This window comes from the organism of the source record quoted next, unplaced genomic scaffold (genome assembly GCF_019419815.1).
Source record: "Pyrus x bretschneideri cultivar Hongxiangsu unplaced genomic scaffold, Pyrus_bretschneideri_v1 Contig6, whole genome shotgun sequence".
Lineage (NCBI taxonomy): Eukaryota > Viridiplantae > Streptophyta > Magnoliopsida > Rosales > Rosaceae > Pyrus > Pyrus x bretschneideri.
In genome coordinates this window covers 2,320,764-2,344,993 of record NW_025999798.1, presented here as the reverse complement: position 1 = coordinate 2,344,993, position 24,230 = coordinate 2,320,764, and the positions used below count along the sequence as shown (strand labels likewise).

At 31.4% G+C, this 24,230-nt stretch overlaps 2 protein-coding genes across 3 annotated transcripts; both read right to left on the bottom strand.

Moving 5' to 3' along the window:
• Nucleotides 1–15,141: 15,141 nt before the first annotated feature.
• Nucleotides 15,142–16,920, bottom strand: LOC103950958 (aldehyde oxidase GLOX). Its single transcript, XM_009362221.3, has one exon. It carries the CDS (start codon nucleotides 16,918–16,920, stop codon nucleotides 15,142–15,144), a length of 1,779 nt encoding a protein of 592 aa, XP_009360496.3.
• Nucleotides 16,921–18,871: 1,951 nt separating this feature from the next.
• On the bottom strand, nucleotides 18,872–22,072 carry LOC103950875 (protein TWIN LOV 1). 2 transcript variants are annotated; one of them, XM_009362125.3, is made up of 7 exons: nucleotides 21,418–22,072; nucleotides 20,993–21,200; nucleotides 20,816–20,880; nucleotides 20,620–20,699; nucleotides 20,457–20,512; nucleotides 20,307–20,370; nucleotides 18,872–19,505 (listed from the first exon to the last, which is right to left on the bottom strand). In XM_009362125.3, the coding sequence occupies exons 1-7, from the start codon at nucleotides 21,989–21,991 to the stop codon at nucleotides 19,353–19,355; spliced, it is 1,200 nt and encodes a 399-aa protein (XP_009360400.2). In that variant the 5' UTR covers nucleotides 21,992–22,072; the 3' UTR covers nucleotides 18,872–19,352. The 2 variants fall into 2 exon arrangements, 1 of the variants encoding a protein (XP_009360400.2); XR_667719.3 differs by having other exon boundaries at nucleotides 19,420–19,505; nucleotides 20,477–20,512.
• Between the last annotated feature and the right edge of the window lie 2,158 nt (nucleotides 22,073–24,230).

The following is a 24,230-nucleotide window of genomic DNA, read 5'->3' as shown; positions in this document are numbered from 1 at the left end:
TTATTTCTCTTACCATAACTACAAACTATAATATTCATGTTCTTAAAATATATATTTTCCCATGCTAAATCTATTATAATTAATATTTAAACAGCTGAAATTAATGATTTAAAACCTAAATTTAAAGATATTCTCATATTTTCAACTTTAAAAATCAATAAAAAATAGTTTTAGGAAAAAAAATTCCATCAAAAAGAAAAAGAAAAAAAGGCGGAGTAAAAATGTTATGATCGGTGCTTTTCTTCCTATTGTCCTTGAACAGAGTTGTTAGTAAGATAGCGATCCTTTGGAATTACGATTGCTAGCTAACTAGCAATTTAACTGAAATAAAGTCGCTAATTTCATACCGATCCCCCTCTTTTTAATTTTTTTATTTATTTATTTTCTCTTACCATAACTACAAACTATCATATTCATGTTCTTAAAAATATATTTTCCCATGCTAAATCTATTATAATTAATATTTAAACAGTCGAAATTAATGATTTAAAACCTAAATTTAAAGATATTCTCATATTTTCAACTTTAAAAATCAATAAAAAATAGTTTTAGGAAAAAAAATTCCATCAAAAAAGAAAAAGAAAAAAAGGAGGAGTAAAAATGTTACGATCGGTACTTTTTTTTCCTATTGTCCTTGAAGCGAGTTGCTACTAAGCTAGCGATCATGTTCATTTACGATCGCTAGTTAGCTAGCAATTTAAGTGAAATAAAGTCGGCAATTTCATACAGATCCCCCTCTTTTCAATTTTTTTATTTTTTTTATTTCTCTTACAATAACTACAAACTATAATATTCATGTTCTTAAAATATATATTTTCCCATGCTAAATCTATTATAATTAATATTTAAACAGCTGAAATTAATGATTTAAAACCTAAATTTAAATATATTCTCATATTTTCAACTTTAAAAATCAATAAAAAATAGTTTTAGGAAAAAAAATTCCATCAAAAAAGAAAAAGAAAAAAAGGAGGAGTAAAAATGTTACGATCGGTACTTTTCTTCCTATTGTCCTTGAACAGAGTTGCTAGTAAGGTATCGATCCTTTGGAATTACGATCGCTAGCTAACTAGCAATTTAACTGAAATAAAGTCGCTAATTTCATACCTATGCCCTCTTTTTAATTTTTTTATTCATTTATTTTCTCTTACCATAACTACAAACTATGATATTCATGCTCTTCAAAATATATTTTCCCATGCTAAATCTATTATAATTAATATTTAAACAGTTGAAATGAATGATTTAAAACGTAAATTTAAAGATATTCTCATATTTTCAACTTTAAAAATCAATAAAAACTAGTTTTAGGAAAAAAAATTCAAAGGAAAAGAAATTCAATGAAAAAAGAAAAACAAAAAAATGAGGGGGAAAAATGTTACGATCGGTACTTTTCATCCTATTGTCCATGAATAGAGTTGCTAGTAAGATAGCGATCCACTGAAGTTAAGATCGCTAGGTAACTAGCTATTTTTGCGATATGAAGTCGCTAGTTTCATACCAATCCAGATCTTTTTAATTTTTTTATTTATTTATTTTCTCTTAACATAACTACAAACTATCATATTCACGTTCTTAAAATATATATTTTCCCATGCTAAATCTATTATAATTAATATTTAAACAGCTGAAATTAATGATTTAAAACCTAAATTTAAAGATATTCTCATATTTTCAACTTTAAAAATCAATAAAAATAGTTTTAGGAAAAAACATTCCATCAAAAAAGAAAAAGAAAAAAAGGAGGAGTAAAAATGTTACGATCGGTACTTTTCTACCTATTGTCCCTGAACAGAGTTGCTAGTAAGGTAGCGATCCTTTGGAATTACGATTGCTAGCTAACTAGCAATTTAACTGAAATAAAGTCGCTAATTTCATACCGATCCCCCTCTTTTTAATTTTTTTATTTATTTATTTTCTCTTACCATAACTACAAACTATCATATTCATGTTCTTAAAAATATATTTTCCCATGCTAAATCTATTATAATTAATATTTAAACAGTTGAAATGAATGATTTAAAACCTAAATTTAAAGATATTCTCATATTTTCAACTTTAAAAATCAATAAAAAATAGTTTTAGGAAAAAAAATTTCATCAAAAAAGAAAAAGAAAAAAAGGAGGAGTAAAAATGTTACGATCGGTACTTTTCTTCCTATTGTCCCTGAAGAGAGTTGCTAGTAAGATAGCGATTCTTTGGAATTATGATCGCTAGCTAACTAGCAATTTAACTGAAATAAAGTCGCTAATTTCATACCGATCCCCTCTTTTTAATTTTTTTATTCATTTATTTTCTCTTACCATAACTACAAACTATGATATTCATGTTCTTCAAAATATATTTTCCCATGCTAAATCTATTATAATTAATATTTAAACAGTTGAAATGAATGATTTAAAACGTAAATTTAAAGATATTCTCATATTTTCAACTTTAAAAATCAATAAAAACTAGTTTTAGGAAAAAAAATTCAAAGGAAAAGAAATTCAATGAAAAAAGAAAAAGAAAAAAATGAGGGGGAAAAATGTTACGATCGGTGCTTTTCATCCTATTGTCCTTGAATAGAGTTGCTAGTAAGATAGCGATCCACTGTAGTTAAGATCGCTAGGTAAATAGAAATTTGTGTGAAATACAGTCGCTAGTTTCATACCGATCCATATCTTTTTAATTTTTTTATTTATTTATTTTCTCTTAACATAACTACAAACTATCATATTCACGTTCTTAAAATATATATTTTCCCATGCTAAATCTATTATAATTAATATTTAAACAGCTGAAATTAATGATTTAAAACCTAAATTTAAAGATATTCTCATATTTTCAACTTTAAAAATCAATAAAAATAGTTTTAGGAAAAAACATTCCATCAAAAAAGAAAAAGAAAAAAAGGAGGAGTAAAAATGTTACGATCGGTACTTTTCTTCCTATTGTCCTTGAACAGAGTTGCTAGTAAGGTAGCGATCCTTTGGAATTACGATTGCTAGCTAACTAGTAATTTAACTGAAATAAAGTCGCTAATTTCATACCGATCCCCCTCTTTTTAATTTTTTTATTTATTTATTTTCTCTTACCATAACTACAGACTATCATATTCATGTTCTTCAAAATAAATTTTCCCATGCTAAATCTATTATAATTAATATTTAAACAGTTGAAATTAATGATTTAAAACCTAAATTTAAAGATATTCTCAAATTTTCAACTTTAAAAATCAATACAAAATAGTTTTAGAAAAAAAAATTCCATCAAAAAAGAAAAAGAAAAAAAGGAGGAGTAAAAATGTTACGATCGGTACTTTTCTTCCTATTGTCCTAGAAGAGAGTTGCTAGTAAGATAGCGATCCTTTGGAATTACGATTGCTAGTTAACTAACAACTTAAGTGAAATATAGTCGCTAATTTCATACCGATCCCCCTCGTTTTAATTTTTTTATTCATTTATTTTCTCTTACCATAACTACAAACTATCATATTCATGTTCTTCAAAATATATTTTCCCTTGTTAAATCTATTATAATTAATATTTAAACAATTGAAATGAATGATTTAAAACGTAAATTTAAAGATATTCTCATATTTTTAACTTTAAAAATCAATAAAAACTAGTTTTAGGAAAAAAAATTCAAAGGAAAAGAAATTCAATGAAAAAAGAAAAAGAAAAAAATGAGGGGGAAAAATGTTACGATCGGTACTTTTCTTCCTATTGTCCTTGAATAGAGTTGCTAGTAAGATAGCGATCCAATGGAGTTACGATCGCTAGCTAACTAGCAATTTGTTTGAAAAAAAGTCTCTAGTGTCATACCGATCCCCCTCTTTTTAATTAATTTATTTATTTATTTTCTCTTAACATAACTACAAACTATCATATTCATGTTCTTCAAAATATATTTTCCCATGCTAAATCTATTATAATTAATATTTAAACAATTGAAATGAATGATTTAAAACGTAAATTTAAAGATATTCTCATATTTTCAACTTTAAAAATCAATAAAAGCTAGTTTTAGGAAAAAAAATTCAACGGAAAAGAAATTCAATGAATAAAGAAAAAGAAAAAAAGGAGGGGGAAAAATGTTACGGTCGGTACTTTTCTTCCTATTGTACTTGAAGAGAGTTGCTAGTAAGATAGCGATCCTTTGGAATTACGATCGCTAGTTAACTAACAATTGAAGTGAAATATAGTCGCTAATTTCATACCGATCCCCCTCTTTTTAATTTTTTTATTCATTTATTTTCTCTTACCATAACTACAAACTATCATATTCATGTTCTTCAAAATATATTTTCCCATGCTAAATCTATTATAATTAATATTTAAACAATTGAAATGAATGATTTAAAACGTAAATTTAAAGATATTCTCATGTTTTCAACTTTAAAAATCAATAAAAACTAGTCTTAGAAAAAAAAATTCAAAGGAAAAGAAATTCAATGAAAAAAGAAAAAGAAAAAAATGAGGGGGAAAAATGTTACGATCGGTACTTTTCATCCTATTGTCCTTGAATAGAGTTGCTAGTAAGATAGTGATCCTTTGGAATTACGATTGCTAGCTAACTAGCAATTTAACTGAAATAAAGTCGCTAATTTCATCAAAAAAGAAAAAGAAAAAAAGGAGGAGTAAAAATGTTATGATCGGTACTTTTCTTCCTATTGTCCTTGAAGAGAGTTGCTAGTAAGGTAGCGATCCAATGAGTTACGATCGCTAGCTAACTAGCAACTTCTGTGAAATAAAGTCGCTAATTCCATACCGATCCCCCTCATTTTTTCCTAAAACTATTTTTTATTTATTTTTAAAGTTGAAAATATGAGAATATCTTTAAATTTACGTTTTAAATCATTAATTTCAACTGTTTGAATATTAATTATAATAGATATAGAATGGGAAAATATATTTTGAAGAACATGAATATGATAGTTTGTAGTTATGGTAAGAGAAAATAAATAAATAAAAAAATTAAAAAGAGGGGGATCGGTACGAAATTAGCGACTTTATTTCAATTAAATTGCTAGTTAGCTGGCGATCGTAATTCCAAAGGATCGCTATCTTACTAGCAACTCTCTTCAAGTACAATAGGAAGAAAAGTACCGATCGTAACATTTTTACTCCTCCTTTTTTTCTTTTTCTTTTTTGATGGAATTTTTTTTCCTTAAACTATTTTTTATTGATTTTTAAAGTTGAAAATATGAGAATATCTTTAAATTTAGGTTTTAAATCATTAATTTCAACTATTTGAATATTAATTATAATAGATTTAGCATGGGAAAATATATTTTTAAGAACATGAATATGATAGTTTGTAGTTATGGTAAGAGAAAATAAATGAATAAAAAATTAAAAAGAGGGGGATCGGTATGAAATTAGCGACTATATTTCACTTAAATTGTTAGTTAACTAGCGATCGTAATTCCAAAGGATCACTATCTTACTAGCAACTCTCTTCAAGGACAATATGAAGAAAAGTACCGATCGTAACATTTTTACTCCTCCTTTTTTTCTTTTTCTTTTTTGATGGAATTTTTTTTTCCTAAAACTATTTTTTATTGATTTTTAAAGTTGAAAATATGAGAATATCTTTAAATTTAGGTTTTAAATCATTAATTTCAACTGTTTGAATATTAATTATAATAGATTTAGCATGGGAAAATATATTTTTAAGAACATGAATATGATAGTTTGTAGTTATGGTAAGAGAAAATAAATAAATAAAAAAATTAAAAAGAGGGGGATCGGTATGAAATTAGCGACTTTATTTCAGTTAAATTGTTAGTTAGCTAGCAATCGTAATTCCAAAGGATCGCTATCTTACTAGCAACTCTCTTCAAGGACAATTGGAAAAAAAGTACCGATCGTAACATTTTTCCCCCTCCTTTTTTTCTTTTTCTTTATTCATTGAATTTCTTTTCCTTTGAATTTTTTTCCCTAAAACTAGCTTTTATTGATTTTTAAAGTTGAAAATATGAGAATATCTTTAAATTTACGTTTTAAATCATTCATTTCAATTGTTTAAATATTAATTATAACAGATTTAGCGTGGGAAAATATATTTTGAAGAACATGAATATGATAGTTTGTAGCTATGGTAAGAGAAAATAAATGAATAAAAAAATTAAAAAGAGGGGGATCGGTATGAAATTAGCGACTATATTTCACTTAAATTGTTAGTTAACTAGCGATCGTAATTCCAAAGGATCACTATCTTACTAGCAACTCTCTTCAAGGACAATATGAAGAAAAGTACCGATCGTAACATTTTTACTCCTCCTTTTTTTCTTTTTCTTTTTTGATGGAATTTTTTTTTCCTAAAACTATTTTTTATTGATTTTTAAAGTTGAAAATATGAGAATATCTTTAAATTTAGGTTTTAAATCATTAATTTCAACTGTTTGAATATTAATTATAATAGATTTAGCATGGGAAAATATATTTTTAAGAACATGAATATGATAGTTTGTAGTTATGGTAAGAGAAAATAAATAAATAAAAAAATTAAAAAGAGGGGGATCGGTATGAAATTAGCGACTTTATTTCAGTTAAATTGTTAGTTAGCTAGCAATCGTAATTCCAAAGGATCGCTATCTTACTAGCAACTCTCTTCAAGTACAATAGGAAGAAAAGTACCGATCGTAACATTTTTACTCCTCCTTTTTTTCTTTTTCTTTTTTGATGGAATTTTTTTTCCTTAAACTATTTTTTATTGATTTTTAAAGTTGAAAATATGAGAATATCTTTAAATTTACGTTTTAAATCATTAATTTCAACTGTTTGAATATTAATTATAATAGATTTAGCATGGGAAAATATATTTTGAAGAACATGAATATGATAGTTTGTAGTTATGGTAAGAGAAAATAAATGAATAAAAAATTAAAAAGAGGGGGATCGGTATGAAATTAGCGACTATATTTCACTTAAATTGTTAGTTAACTAGCGATCGTAATTCCAAAGGATCACTATCTTACTAGCAACTCTCTTCAAGGACAATATGAAGAAAAGTACCGATCGTAACATTTTTACTCCTCCTTTTTTTCTTTTTCTTTTTTGATGGAATTTTTTTTTCCTAAAACTATTTTTTATTGATTTTTAAAGTTGAAAATATGAGAATATCTTTAAATTTAGGTTTTAAATCATTAATTTCAACTGTTCAAATATTAATTATAATAGATTTAGCATGGGAAAATATATTTTTAAGAACATGAATATGATAGTTTGTAGTTATGGTAAGAGAAAATAAATAAATTAAAAAATTAAAAAGAGGGGGATCGGTATGAAATTAGCGACTTTATTTCAGTTAAATTGCTAGTTAGCTAGCAATCGTAATTCCAAAGGATCGCTATCTTACTAGCAACTCTCTTCAAGTACAATAGGAAGAAAAGTACCGATCGTAACATTTTTACTCCTCCTTTTTTTCTTTTTCTTTTTTGATGAAATTTTTTTTTCCTAAAACTATTTTTTATTGATTTTTAAAGTTGAAAATATGAGAATATCTTTAAATTTAGGTTTTAAATCATTAATTTCAACTATTTGAATATTAATTATAATAGATTTAGCATGGGAAAATATATTTTTAAGAACATGAATATGATAGTTTGTAGTTATGGTAAGAGAAAATAAATAAATAAAAAAATTAAAAAGATTGGGGTCGGTATGGAATTAGTGACTTTGTTTCACAGAAATTGCTAGTTAGCTAGCGATCGTAACTCCATTTGATCGCTACCTTACTAGCAACTCTCTTCAAGGACAATAGGAAGAAAAGTACCGATCGTAACATTTTTACTCCTCCTTTTTTTCTTTTTCTTTTTTGATGGAATATTTTTTCCCAAAACTATTTTTTATTGATTTTTAAAGTTGTAAATATGAGAATATCTTTAAATTTACGTTTTAAATCATTAATTTCAACTGTTTGAATATTAATTATAATAGATTTAGCATGGGAAAATATATTTTGAAGAACATGAATATGATAGTTTGTAGTTATGGTAAGAGAAAATAAATGAATAAAAAAATTAAAAAGAGGGGGATCGGTATGAAATTAGCGACTATATTTCACTTAAATTGTTAGTTAACTAGCGATCGTAATTCCAAAGGATCGCTATCTTACTAGCAACTCTCTTCAAGGACAATAGGAAGAAAAGTACCGATCGTAACATTTTTACTCCTCCTTTTTTTCTTTTTCTTTTTTGATGGAATTTTTTTTCCTAAAACTATTTTTTATTGATTTTTAAAGTTGAAAATATGAGAATATCTTTAAATTTAGGTTTTAAATCATTAATTTCAACGGTTTGAATATTAATTATAATAGATTTAGCATGGTAAAATATATTTTTAAGAACATGAATATGATAGTTTGTAGTTATGGTAAGACAAAATAAATAAATAAAAAAATTAAAAAGAGGGGGATCGGTATGGAATTAGCGACTTTGTTTCAAACAAATTGCTAGTTAGCTAGTGATCGTAACTCCATTGGATCGTTATCTTACTAGCAACTCTCTTCAAGGACAATAGGAAGAAAAGTACCGATCGTAACATTTTTACTCCTCCTTTTTTTCTTTTTCTTTTTTGATGGAATTTTTTTTCCTAAAACTATTTTTTATTGATTTTTAAATTTGAAAATATGAGAATATCTTTAAATTTAGGTTTTAAATCATTGATTTCAACTGTTTGAATATTAATTATAATAGATTTAGCATGGGAAAATATATTTTTAAGAACATGAATATGATAGTTTGTAGTTATGGTAAGAGAAAATAAATAAATAAAAAAATTAAAAAGATTGGGATCGGTATGGAATTAGTGACTTTGTTTCACAGAAATTGCTAGTTAGCTAGCGATCGTAACTCCATTGGATCGCTAGCTTACTAGCAACTCTCTTCAAGGACAATAGGAAGAAAAGTACCGATCGTAACATTTTTACTCCTCCTTTTTTTCTTTTTCTTTTTTGGTGGAATTTTATTTCCTAAAACTATTTTTTATTGATTTTTAAAGTTGAAAATATGAGAATATCTTTAAATTTAGATTTTAAATCATTAATTTCAACTGTTTGAATATTAATTATACTAGATTTAGCATGGGAAAATATATTTTGAAGAACATGAATATGATAGTTTGTAGTTATGGTAAGAGAAAATAAATGAATAAAATAATTGAAAAGAGGGGAATCGGTATGAAATTAGCGACTATATTTCACTTAAATTGTTAGTTAACTAGCGATCGTAATTCCAAAGGGTCGCTATCTTACTAGCAACTCTCTTCAAGGACAATAGGAAGAAAAGTACCGATCGTAACATTTTTACTCCTCCTTTTTTTCTTCTTCTTTTTTGATGGAATTTTTTTTTCCTAAAACTATTTTTTATTGATTTTTAAAGTTGAAAATATGATAATATCTTTAAATTTACGTTTTAAATCATTAATTTCAACTGTTTGAATATTAATTATAATAGATTTAGCATGGGAAAATATATTTTGAAGAACATGAATATGATAGTTTGTAGTTATGGTAAGCGAAAATAAATAAATAAAAAAAATTAAAAAGAGGGGGATCGGTATGAAATTAGCGACTTTATTTCAATTAAATTGCTAGTTAGCTAGCGATCGTAATTCCAAAGGATCGCTAGCGACTATATTTCACTTAAATTGTTAGTTAGCTAGTGATCGTAACTCCATTGGATCGCTATCTTACTAGCAACTCTCTTCAAGGACAATAGGAAGAAAAGTACCAATCGTAACATTTTTACTCCTCCTTTTTTTCTTTTTCTTTTTTGATGGAATTTTTTTTCCTAAAACTATTTTTTATTGATTTTTAAATTTGAAAATATGAGAATATCTTTAAATTTAGGTTTTAAATCATTGATTTCAACTGTTTGAATATTAATTATAATAGATTTAGCATGGGAAAATATATTTTTAAGAACATGAATATGATAGTTTGTAGTTATGGTAAGAGAAAATAAATGAATAAAAAAATTGAAAAGAGGGGAATCGGTATGAAATTAGCGACTATATTTCACTTAAATTGTTAGTTAACTAGCGATCGTAATTCGAAAGGATCGCTATCTTACTAGCAACTCTCTTCAAGGACAATAGGAAGAAAAGTACCGATCGTAACATTTTTACTCCTCCTTTTTTTCTTTTTCTTTTTTGATGGAATTTTTTTTCCTAAAACTATTTTTTATTGATTTTTAAAGTTGAAAATATGAGAATATCTTTAAATTTTGATTTTAAATCTTTAATTTCAACTGTTTGAATATTAATTATACTAGATTTAGCATGGGAAAATATATTTTGAAGAACATGAATATGATAGTTTGTAGTTATGGTAAGAGAAAATAAATGAATAAAAAAATTGAAAAGAGGGGAATTGGTATGAAATTAGCGACTATATTTCACTTAAATTGTTAGTTAACTAGCGATCGTAATTCCAAAGTATCGCTATCTTACTAGCAACTCTCTTCAAGGACAATAGGAAGAAAAGTACCGATCGTAACATTTTTACTCCTCCTTTTTTTCTTCTTCTTTTTTGATGGAATTTTTTTTTCCTAAAACTATTTTTTATTGATTTTTAAAGTTGAAAATATGAGAATATCTTTAAATTTACGTTTTAAATCATTAATTTCAACTGTTTGAATATTAATTATAATAGATTTAGCATGGGAAAATATATTTTGAAGAACATGAATATGATAGTTTGTAGTTATGGTAAGAGAAAATAAATAAATAAAAAAAATTAAAAAGAGGGGGATCGGTATGAAATTAGTGACTTTATTTCAATTAAATTGCTAGTTAGCTAGCGATCGTAATTCCAAAGGATCGCTAGCGACTATATTTCACTTAAATTGTTAGTTAGCTAGTGATCGTAACTCCATTGGATCGCTATCTTACTAGCAACTCTCTTCAAGGACAATAGGAAGAAAAGTACCGATCGTAACATTTTTACTCCTCCTTTTTTTCTTTTTCTTTTTTGATGGAATTTTTTTTCCTAAAACTATTTTTTATTGATTTTTAAATTTGAAAATATGAGAATATCTTTAAATTTAGGTTTTAAATCATTGATTTCAACTGTTTGAATATTAATTATAATAGATTTAGCATGGGAAAATATATTTTGAAGAACATGAATATGATAGTTTGTAGTTATGGTAAGAGAAAATAAATGAATAAAAAAATTAAAAAGAGGGGGATCGGTTTGAAATTAGCGACTATATTTCACTTAAATTGTTAGTTAACTAGCGATCGTAATTCCAAAGGATCGCTATCTTACTAGCAACTCGCTTCAAGGACAATTGGAAGAAAAGTACCGATCGTAACATTTTTCCCCCTCCTTTTTTTCTTTTTCTTTATTCATTGAATTTCTTTTCCTTTGAATTTTTTTCCCTAAAACTAGCTTTTATTGATTTTTAAAGTTGAAAATATGAGAATATCTTTAAATTTAGGTTTTAAATCATTCATTTCAATTGTTTAAATATTAATTATAATAGATTTAGCATGGGAAAATATATTTTGAAGAACATGAATATGATAGTTTGTAGTTATGTTAAGAGAAAATAAATAAATTAAAAAATTAAAAAGAGGCGGATCGGTATGAAACTAGCGACTTTTTTTCAACCAAATTGCTAGTTCACTAGCGATGTTATCTCCATTGGATCGCTATCTTATTAGCAACTATGTTCATGGACAATAGGAAGAAAAGTTCCGATCGTAACATTTTTCCCCCTCATTTTTTTCTTTTTCTTTTTTCATTGAATTTCTTTTCCTTTGAATTTTTTTTCCTAAAACTAGTTTTTATTGATTTTTAAAGTTGAAAATATGAGAATATCTTTAAATTTACGTTTTAAATCATTCATTTCAAATGTTTAAATATTAATTATAATAGATTTAGCATGGGAAAATATATTTTGAAGAATATGAATATGATAGTTTGTAGTTATGGTAAGAGAAAATAAATGAATAAAAAAATTAAAAAGAGGGGGATCGGTATGAAATTAGCGACTATATTTCACTTAAATTGTTAGTTAACTAGTGATCGTAATTCCAAAGGATCGCTATCTTACTAGCAACTCTCTTCAAGGACAATAGGAAGAAAAGTACCGATCGTAACATTTTTACTCCTCCTTTTTTTCTTTTTCTTTTTTGATGGAATTTTTTTTCCTAAAACTATTTTTTATTGATTTTTAAAGTTGAAAATATGAGAATATCTTTAAATTTAGGTTTTAAATCATTAATTTCAACTGTTTGAATATTAATTATAATAGATTTAGCATGGGAAAATATATTTTGAAGAACATGAATATGATAGTTTGTAGTTATGGTAAGAGAAAATAAATGAATAAAAAAATTAAAACGAGGGGGATCGGTATGAAATTAGCGACTTTGTTTCACTTGAATTGCTACTTAGCTAGCGATCATAATTCTATATGATCGCTATCTTACTAGCAACTCTCTTCAAGGACAATAGGAAGAAAAGTACCGATCGTAACATTTTTCCCCCTCCTTTTTTTCTTTTTCTTTTTTCGCAAAATTTCTTTTCCGTTGAATTTTTTTTCCTAAAACTATTTTTTATTGATTTCTAAAGTTGAAAATATGAGAATATCTTTAAATTTAGGTTTTAAATTATTCATTTCAATTGTTTAAATATTAATTATAATAGATTTAGCATGGGAAAATATATTTTGAAGAACATGAATATGATAGTTTGTAGTTATGGTAAGAGAAAAAAAATAAATAAAAAAATTGAAAAGAGGGGGATCGGTATGAAATTAGCGACTTTTTTTCAGTTGAATTGCTAGTTATATAGCGATCGTAATTCTATATGATCGCTAGCTCAATAGCAACTCTCTTCAAGGACAATAGGAAGAAAAGTACCGATCGTAGCATTTTTACCCCTCCTTTTTTTCTTTTTCTTTTTTCATTGATTTTCTTTTCCATTGAATTTTTTTTCCTAAAACTATTTTTTATTGATTTTTAATGTTGAAAATATGAGAATATCTTTAAATTTAGGTTTTAAATCATTCATTTCAATTGTTTAAATATTAATTATAATAGATTTAGCATGGGAAAATATATTTTGAAGAATATGAATATGATAGTTTGTAGTTATAGTAAGAGAAATAAAAAAAATAAAAAAATTGAAAAAAGGGGATCGGTATGAAATTATCGAATTCATTTCACTTAAATTGCTAGCTAACTAGCGATCGTAAATCTACATGATCGCTTGCTTAGTAGCAACTCGCTTCAAGGACAATAGGAAAAAAAAGTACCGATCGTAACATTTTTACTCCTCCTTTTTTTCTTTTTCTTTTTTCATTGAATTTTTTTTCCTAAAACTATTTTTTATTGATGTTTAAAGTTGAAAATATGAGAATATCTTTAAATTTTGGTTTTAAATCATTAATTTCAACTGTTTAAATATTAATTATAATAGATTTAGCATGGGAAAATATATTTTGAAGAACATGAATATGATAGTTTGTAGTTATGGTAAGAGAAAATAAATAAATAAATAAATTAAAACGAGGGGGATCGGTATGAAATTAGCGACTTTGTTTCACTTGAATTGCTACTGAGCTAGCGATCGTAATTCTATATGATCGCTATCTTACTAGCAACTCTCTTCAAGGACAATAGGAAGAAAAGTATCGATCGTAACATTTTTCCCCCTCCTTTTTTTTCTTTATCTTTTTTCATTGAATTTCTTTTCCATTGAATTTTTTTTTTCCTAAAACTATTTTTTATTGATTTCTAAAGTTGAAAATATGAGAATATCTTTAAATTTAGGTTTTAAATCATTCATTTCAATTGTTTAAATATTAATTATAATAGATTTAGGATGGGAAAATATATTTTGAAGAACATGAATATGATTGTTTGTAGTTATGGTAAGAGAAAAAAAATAAATAAAAAAATTGAAAAGAGGGGAATCGGTATGAAATTAGCGACTTTATTTCAGTTAAATTGCTAGTTAGCTAGCGATCGTAAGTCCATTGGATCGCTATCTTCCTAGCAACTCTCTTCAAGGACAATAGGAAGAAAAGTACCAATCGTAGCATTTTTACCCCTCCTTTTTTTCTTTCTCTTGTTTCATTGAATTTCTTTTCCATTGAATTTTTTTTCCTAAAACTATTTTTTATTGATTTTTAATGTTGAAAATATGAGAATATCTTTAAATTTATGTTTTAAATCATTCATTTCAATTGTTTAAATATTAATTATAATAGATTTAGCATGGGAAAATATATTTTGAAGAACATGAATATGATAATTTGTAGTTATGGTAAGAGAAATAAAAAAAATAAAAAAGTTGAAAAGAGGGGGATCGGTATGAAATTAGCGAATTCATTTCACTTAAATTGCTAGCTAACTAGCGATCGTAAATCTACATGATCGCTAGCTTAGTAGCAACTCGCTTCAAGGACAATAGGAAAAAGAAGTACCGATCGTAACCTTTTTACTCCTCCTTTTTTTCTTTTTCTTTTTTGATTGAATTTTTTTTCCTAAAACTATTTTTTATTGATTTTTAAAGTTGAAAATATGAGAATATCTTTAAATTTAGGTTTTAAATCATTAGTTTCAACTGTTTAAATATTAATTATAATAGATTTAGCATGGGAAAATATATTTTGAAGAACATGAATATGATAGTTTGTAGTTATGGTAAGAGAAATAAAAAAAATAAAAAAATTGAAAAGAGGGGGATCGGTATGAAATTGGCGACTTTATTTCACTTAAATTGCTAGCTAACTAGCGATCGTAAATCAACATGATCGCTAGCTTAGTAGCAACTCGCTTCAAGGACAATAGGAAAAAAAAGTATTGATCGTAACATTTTTACTCCTCCTTTTTTTCTTTTTCTTTTTTGATTGAATTTTTTTTCCTAAAACTATTTTTTATTGATTTTTAAAGTTGAAAATATGAGAATATCTTTAAATTTAGGTTTTAAATCATTAATTTTAACTGTTTAAATATTAATTATAATAGATTTAGCATGGGAAAATATATTTTGAAGAACATGAATATTATAGTTTGTAGTTATGGTAGGAGAAAATAAATAAATTAAAACGAGGGGGATCGGTATGAAATTAGCGACTTTGTTTCACTTGAATTGCTACTTAGCTAGCGATTGTAATTCTATATGATCGCTATCTTACTAGCAACTCTCTTCAAGGACAATAGGAAGAAAAGTACCGATCGTAACTCGAACCCCGACACCGTGACTGGGAGTCCCAGCGTGGACAAGAAATAGCAAGTAGTATCCTGGTGGGGCCACTGTGTTCTTCGGTGGCCCATACGCCGTAATCTTGCAAGCAGACGTCGACAGGTGCACCAGGCGCACCACGTCCAAGACCACCATCCTCTGATTCATTGCGAACGAGTGCGTCGTAAACGACGGCGTCACGAGCGCCACCGTAATCCCGGGATCGGCCCGGTACTCGGATAAAACAAAAGTAACAGAAAACTCCTGGCCGTACGATACGGTATCGTCCCTCGTTTCGACGGTCAGGATCGACGGCCGCAGGGAAGCGAAGAGTGGGGCCAGGTACGGCGGGTGGAACGCCTCCAGGCTGAGATCGGTGGGGAAAGCTCTCTTGAAGCTGTACATCTCGTGCGGGTTTCTCCCGCCCACCAATACCCTGCCATCTGGCGCAAGAATAGCGGATGAGTGGTACATTCTTGGAATGCCGGCTGGCTTCAGCACCACGAATCTCCGTTCCGAGTCGGATTCGTAGGTTCGGTACAAGACCGGGTTGAAAACTGGATTTTCCGCGTTCTCCCAGCCCGCCGTCCCGTTCGACGCGCCGTTGATTATAAGGACGTCACCCGTGGGCAAGAGTAGCATATCGGACATGACACGTGGCATGGGCATTTCCTCCATGACCCATTTAGGATCGGGGTCGGACAATTTGATCCGGCCGCAGCTGTTGGAGGCGAAGCCGTGTACGTTTTCATATTTCGCCTTGTAAAACGCGCCGGGTGGTGCCCCGCCGCATATCAAGATTTCAACTTGAGGAAGACCCGACTCGGATAAAATCCCGTTCATTTTGAGCGGGAGGAGGACAGAGGACCCGGTGCTGGGGTAGTTCCGCTTGACGGCGACAGGCATACCCGGGAGCTCCTTCACGATCCGGATGTTATTGTAGTCAAACAAGATTGACCGGTTGTTTGCAAAGATGAAGAGGTTGCCGTCCGGCAGGAGGTGCAAGCACGGGTAAAGATTGTTCTCCTCCCCCTGGTCTTTGGTCTCCGCCAAGAACCGGAGGTAAAACCACTCGTCGTTCTTCTTGGGGTAGAACTCGTAGGAGAAAGCTCTTCTTCCGCCGACGACGATGACACGTCCGTCGGGGAGAATCTGATTGGTGGCGTACCATCGGTTGTCGGAGAGTTTTTCCGGGAGCTCGACCCACTGACAGCTGCCGTCGTTGCAGGGTGAGAAAGTGCGGATTTTTCGGATGCCGATGTTCCCGTATCCGCCGGTCTGGACGAGGGTGCCGTTGGGTTCGAGGGCGCCGGAGGAGCACCAGAACTCGGAGGCGACGAAGAGGGGGCGGAATGTATCGCTGGCGAGGTTGTAGAGTAGGGAGTGGGCGGTGCAGTCGTTTAGGGTCCTGTTGTGGGCGATGTACTGACGGCAGGCGGTGCCGTCGGGGAGGGAGACGTTGGAAGGGCCCATATCGGTCCGGTCAAAGATGATGACTCTGTCGTTTATGAGGAGCTGCATGTGCATGGCCGAGACGCCGATGCTCTTGTGCAAAAGAACCCACTCGCCGCCGTCGGATACATTACTATTTTTTGTCGTAATGGAGGGTAACGACGTGGTATTGGACAAGTATTCGGAATGGGAGACCATAAAGAAGCAGGAGAAGAAGATGGGGACGAAGTAAGGGATAATGGAGGCGGAGAAAGAAAGGTTCTTGAAAACGGAGGCCATGGTTTCTTGGGGATTGTTTCAACGCAGCGGAGTGTACATTTATATACAGTGGACTCACGCTCTCGGTGTCTGGTTTTTTTGCAGATGAGCGTAGTAAAAGAGATAACAGAGGAAGAGGACGATGAAGGAGGTCTGAGCTGTGCATGGTGATGGTGGTGACCTTGTTTTTACCTATTTAGGTCAAAGCGGTAGGTTTTGTTCTGTACTGAGGGTCAGACACAGCTTCGTTATTGCCAAATTGGGCTCGTGGGCCGGGCCGGGCCGCACCAATATGCACATATTGCTGTATAAGTTAGGGTTTGGCAGGGTAAAACTGTAAAATCATTATGTGGGTGTTCCTTGAACTTGTTCATTTTTGTTCTGTAAATGCAACGATGATCCGAGCTGTGGCGGAATCAGATATGAACTTAATTTTTTAAAACGTATTTACCTCTTTTACTTATTGAAATTACTTTTTTAGTTAAAAAGTTTTGTTTTTTGGTAAAGAATTAAAAAGGTTAAGTGAACATTGCTGGGAAGAGATAAAATATGAAGTGTCACGAAATTGATCTGTCTTGTTATTAACTGTAGTCCAAAATGATGAACTATCTTCTGGGCTAAGGTTATGAGCAAAAAATTAAAAATCTTGATGGAGAGATAACCACCTAATTTCCATAAGCATTTTAAGTAAGTTTTAAATATCTCTAACATTATCAAGTATTCGTAAACCGAGTTGTCGATCATGAAAGGAAGTGAAGCACTATATTCTTATGATATTTTTTAAATTTCACAGATAATTTGAAAATATCAACAATTTCAATGAATTTTCTACACAATTTGTTACAAAGTTAAGATATTTGAAAACATTTCGATGTAATTTTGATTCTTCGGTTTTTTTTTTTTTTTTAAGGACTAGCTCATAACTTCGTCACGGTATTTACCTTTTTGGAGAACAAGAAAGAATGTCTTTTAAACATTGTACTTAAGAATTAAAGTCTTATTAGTGAGGTGCTGTGCTTTCCACCTCACATGCAAATTTTTATTCAAGAGTAATTTTTTCTAAATTTGAGTTACCGATATACCCATAAGAAAATGGAAACAAATTATTTGATAATTTAGTAAATCGAGTTTCGTCTAATTATTTCATCCACATTCATAATACGGCTACAAATTGTTGTTGAGTCCTAAATTGGTTGTGAACTGACAGCACTATCATTTGTAACCAAATACCAGTTGCAACTTGCAACATGAGATGGAGCAGTTTTATTTCCAAAGTATATAATAACACGGTAAAAATTCTACAATGCACCTCTTATGGGATGCACCGGTTCATTGAACAGTTCGATTTGCAAAGTGTCAATATAGCCGTTTAAATACCAGCACATCGTATACACAGGTTCACTAAACGGTTAGGTTCACATAATCTCAATTTGACCGTTCAAACATCAGTGCATTCAGATCACATAAACGGGGAGTATTATAGAAAATTGCCTAATACAAGCTAGCCTTATCAGGTTTTTAGCCAAAATGGTTTATGATATTGACATAACTCTTCACTTTGGTCCCTGAGATTTGAAATCGATAAAAGTGGTTTCTAAGTTTGTCCACTATCAATCATTTTGGTCGTTCCTTTAAAAACCTATGTTAAATAAGGACCAAAGTGACAAAATACCCTTACTTTAATAAACAATGGGCCAAAATGATTTGACAAAAAGTAAGACTATTTTTGTCATTTTATCTTATTTAACAGAGAGTTTTCACGAAATGACCAAAATAATTAATCGTGAACAACCTTAGAGACTAGTTATATCGATTTCAAATCTCAAAGACTAAAATGAAGAATTATGCTAATCTCAAATCATTTTAGATAAAAAGCCGCCTTATCCTTATCCAAACTCACCCTATTATTTTCCCAAATTATTTATTAACTATGCATTTTGCCACAACACAGAAGTTTGATAAAAACAAAACACAACACAAACTTTGGTGTTTAATTTAATAGACGATTGCAACGCCAAATTGCTTTCTCCACATCTCTTTTCTTGCCAAGAAAGGTACAATACACCAAACAAGGAAGGAAGACATCAAAGAGGGAGGACAAACACCAGAAAAAAAAAAAAATTAAACAAATAAATAAAGAAAGCGCCACAGAAGATAAACGACCATGGAGAAGACCAATCACCATCAGCAGCTTGAAGCTGGAGGGAGACTTTCGAGCAGAAAGTCGATAAATTTCCACTGACAAACCTTTCATATATACACAATTAAGTGTAACAAGGATCGGATGCGGCAACAAACCCAACTTTTTTTCCGATTTCTGCATTTCCATCTACTGTCAGATAAGATTATAAACGCAACCCAATGGAATATATTTCTAGCATGGGACCGTGGGAGACACCGGTGAGATATAAGGCAGTACTAGCAGCAAGCAAGGTACGGAGGTTGTTACTCTCTCAAGATTTGGAAGGGCCAGCACCCATTGATAAGCTCCTCACTGCAATTCTGACTGCACCAACAGCGCTAAGCTGCCTCATCTCAGGGCTTAGCCCATGTCCGACCTGGTTCTTACACCCTTCCTCCATCTGAACACCCACAAAGTATGCAATCTGAACAACCATAAACATAGTAAGAGAAACGGAGAGACATGAGATGGGCAACTCAGTCCATATCAATAGATCGAGTATAAAGTGATTTTGTCAATTAGCACTGCCAGTTGAGTATTAATCTGGATCCTTTGGATCCAAGGATGCTGTGTCTAAGACTCGTAAATGGGATTTATGAAAATAAACAACCACATTCAACAGGCCAAAATATCAAGAGGTTCAATTCTTTCATAGAATGGAGAAAGATCAGAAATTGGTAAACTGTAACACCTCCGAGATATTATCCATCAATGTACTTTAGTTGTGTAATACGCATACGGATGGCCAATAGTTTATTCTGAATTTACCCCAAAACATATTCTGAGCTGAACATGACGGTGCAAAGTGGTTACGCAATCAAACAAATGCGTCACATATATGTTTGCAGCAGTAAACTGAATCGCTATTGAGAACAGTAATACTTGTGCAACACAAAACGCATAGTTACAGCTCTGCCAACACATCTCTCCAAGGTAATTATGTCCAAGCTAACATAATTTTCTCATTTGTTCATATAGTTGCACACAAACATGGAAATTGACAGTGTGAAGCAATCCCAATACAAGAGAAGAAATGAAGAAAACTTAAGTCGCCGGAAAGCAAAACTTCGTATTTGTATGCCAGAAAAGGTTGATCAATTGAAAAGGATTTTCTGCCCTACTTTTCTCTAAGCCAAGGCACACCAAGTCGACACACTACGTCTCATTGAAAAAAGCCATTAACAATATAAAAAATTGAGTCGTGAAAGCTTTAGCCATAAAATACCTTTCCAGAAGCATTACGAATGGGTGATATGTGAAGGAGATTCCAAAATGAACTTTTATCCTTCCTGAGAATGAAACAGCAACAAAGTCAAATCCGATGAGTAATATGTCGTGCATTTGGAACGTATAGAACAAATCGTTAAGTAGCAACCTGTAATTCAAGATACGTACTGTGCATGCTGTTTCGTTTTGAACGCTTTGCTTTATCTGGGGGAAAACAAGCAAAAATGGGATGATGCACTAACATCTATCTATTCCACCAAACCAACAAAGTACATGGTGATGACATGATCACGACGGAAAAGGAAAAATACCCGATATATCATTGAGGAATTTGTGTCCGCCCCACTTAAAAACCTACAATTGCGCCCCAAAACTTCATGTCTGGCATAGCCTATACATGGAAAACACTGAGTTCAGTAACTGCATATGCCCAATTATTCTATAGATTTGCAAACAACATGGAGTTTAGAATGGTTTAGAGAGACCCTGGTAAATAATACATGTTACCTGTCAGTTTGAAGAAGGCATCACTTGCATAAACTATTGGCATGTCTGGTAAGTTCGGATCAGTTCTGCAAGGCAACACGATCATTTCAAAGCAAACAAAATGTACAATCATCAGCAATCTTCAGAAAGTTTGAAACCTTCTGCAAAGTAAGAAAATGAGAATTTGCAACAACTCACAATACAAAACTTTGTTTGATTCTACCAAGAGATATATTTAAGGCTGAACTGAGAAGGCCCACCCCTGATAAGCTGCATCTCTTCCCACAAACTAATCTGCCCGTTGACTCGCTATAGTGCGTTAGCACGGACAAGATGTTATTAATTGCAGTTGCAGCTCTCATCTTCTCTACATCACTTGCCTCGCACGATTCTTCAATGTCAAATCCTGGGGGTTGCATAGTAAACGAAGACTCAACCACAACAAAAATTTGGTCACCATCCAAAACCAGAAACCGCAATCAACATAGCTCCAACACCGGAAGGAATGTAACTTTAACATTAACATCACCAACACTCATATAGATAACAGGAAACAACAATTGAAAAAAAACATATTGCAACATTACTTGGAACAAAAAATTAAGAAATTGCATTACACGAACCTCTACTATCAGCATCATCCAATGCAGATTCCAACGACAAAACACGACCCAAATCAACCAACGAATCGAAGCACACTTCTTTTCGACACGACCCGTAAACAATCTCACTCATCCTAGACCCCTCCTCACACAAACCAACACCATTTCTCCCACCAGACCGCCTCGGCCTCCTCGAAATCGGAACCTGAACTCCGACGAAATGAATCACCCTCCCGTCCTCCTTCCCAAAAACAGGACACATATGAAACAGCATCCAAAACGGCGTCCCATCTTTCCGATAATTCAGCAAACTAACTTCAACATCTCTCTCCTCCCTGATGGCCTCCCGGACTTCCATGACCGACCGCCTGCAAGTCCCCGGACCCTGAAACACTCTGCCGTTCCTCCCGACCACCTCGTTCTTCGAATATCCCGACATTTTCAGGAACCCTTTACTCGCAAACACGATTGGATGCCCGGAAATCGAAGGGTCAGTGATCGTGAAGCTGTCGGGCAATCCGCTCAGAGCTTCGTGCACCCAGACAGAGTAGCTGCTGATCAACGACTCCTCGATTAAACCCAGCTCCGATTCCATCGTCCCTGTTCCTCAATCACTTCCACAAAACCTTCGTCGCTCTGTGTTCGATCGAGTCCCAATCCCATGTGGGCACCCGTAAAGTTCAAAAATTGGAGAAACCCCAGTTGAGAAAACGAGCAGAGAACGCAGAAATCCAAAGAATTTGATCAATTGGCGTCGCCCATTGATTACTAGGGGAGTTTGGTGACCAATGAAATTTAAAGATTGCAGCTTTGATGAACATTTCTTGTGAGAGTGAGCTTATAGCGAAGGGGCAGCCATCAGGATCTTCAAATTCAGAAAATATCTAGTGCAGGTTGTTGTGATTTCGAATGAACAATAATCGCTGATAAATACCCATCAATCGTTTGCTGTTTAATTAGTGGGAAAAATATATAAATCTGAATTCTTTTTTTTTTTTTTTTCTGATGCAATATTTGACACAGTAGTGTGTAGAAACGCACGAACCCCACGGGACAGAAAGGTTGTAGCAGCTGTGCAGAGTCACAAATTAAAATACTTTAATTTATTTTATGAATTAATAATTAATTTTAATATCAGTTGATTAATTTTGCTCTGGTTATTTTATTCACTTTGGGGTGGAGTTGAATTAAGTTCTTGTCACTTTATGGTTTTAACATAAAAAGGACAAGAGTTACGACAACCCCACTGGCATTGGGATTTCAGATGACACCAACCCGGGATTGTGTGCGTATGTGGATTTCAGTAACTTTACAATGTACTTGTGGTGTAGTCTTCTGTTTCATTTCAAATACTTTGTTTTTTAACTCATTTAGCATTACAGTCTATTGATATTCCTCTTCAATTATAAGTAATAAGTTTTAAGTTCGATTTATCTTTAGTGAATTTGAATCATATTATTTTTAGTTCATTGTGAAGTTTAACCAACTCTCATCTCTTAATATAGATAATTATCCTTTGTACGAAAAAAAAAACTCTGCTTCTCATTGTATTAATTTAACTCGATTTTAACTTAGAACTTCTATCTCGTAACTACAGTTCTAACCGGAGCAGTTGTAGGTATTTTGTTCATATATTCAAACCATCTTAATCAATTTTCCTTCATCTTATCTTCAATTGGAACAACTCTTACTTTACCTAAGATATCATTGTTTCTTAATCTTATCATTTCTCGTAAGCCCACATATTCAACGAAGCATTTTCATCTTTCATTCACTTAGTTTATGCACATGTTGATACTTGATCGCCCAACATTTCGTGCCAAAAAGCATTGTTGGCCTTATTGCAATCCTATATAATTTTTCCTTGAGTTTTAATAGCATACCAATGTCAAAGACCCTTAAATTCCAACATTTTTTGTCACAGGATAATAAGTAAATAATAAAATAAATTTTGTTACTTTGTTTGCATGTTCCATTAGAGTGACAGTTTTTATCTAAAGCAATCGAGAAAGCAACTTGCTTGTACTTCAAAACAAAAAAAAGAGAAATGCATGGTAATTGTGGGAAAAATGACCAGAAGGAACTTTCCTTTGTCATTGTTGTGGGGCGTTGGTGGGACGTCGGTTATCCTCATCCCACAGGCCGACACACGCCACCATCAGTTTCAAGTTTCAACTAACCCGCCTTTGGTTTGGCTTACAATGGGACCACTCATATTTGCACATGTGGACCACCCCAGCTTCCAGCTTCGACTTCACTCCAATTATTTGATCCAAACCATTTATTATTACACATCTTTGATTTGACCTCCTAATCCCATCTTAATCAGACTCGTTTAACTAATTTCTGTGGGTTTAATTCTGTTGTTTTATAGTAGTCATTGTCAAACCAAGTTGGGTTAACAAAACAAAATTGGGTTTGAGTTCGAAAATACAGTGATCGACTCTAATCATACTTATTCAATTTCCGTCATTATGTGTCATTCTTTTGTTTGGGACTAGTTTAGTACTGTTCAATTAAAAAAAAAAAAAACAGCTTTTTGAAAAATTTGAGGTAAAAATTGTGTTTAGTAAATAAAAAAAATGTTTTTTTTTCCTCAAAATTATGGATCCAAAATATTAGAAAACAAAAGCAGCTCTATCCCTGCTTTTGAAAATAACTTTTTATTTTTTTTTCATAACATAACAATCTCAAACTAGCTCTTAATGGGTTATAGAATAGGGACCTTTAATGAAAAGCTCCCGGTGCTGTTCACTTTAACGAAAAACCACATTTTTACACTAAAAAGTCAATCCTGGTACTATTCATTTTACCCTTTATTTTGTCCTTATCGT

Coding starts and splice junctions, on each gene's coding strand:
- LOC103950958 (XM_009362221.3), bottom strand. CDS start 16,920: ATGGCCTCCGTTTTCAAGAACCTTTCTTTCTCCGCCTCCATTATCCCT.
- LOC103950875 (XM_009362125.3), bottom strand. CDS start 21,991: ATGGAATCGGAGCTGGGTTTAATCGAGGAGTCGTTGATCAGCAGCTAC. Junction 20,881..20,992: donor ATCAAACAAAGTTTTGTATT/GTGAGTTGTTGC, acceptor GTTGCCTTGCAG/AACTGATCCGAACTTACCAG. Junction 20,513..20,619: donor ATTCCTCAATGATATATCGG/GTATTTTTCCTT, acceptor GTTTTCCCCCAG/ATAAAGCAAAGCGTTCAAAA.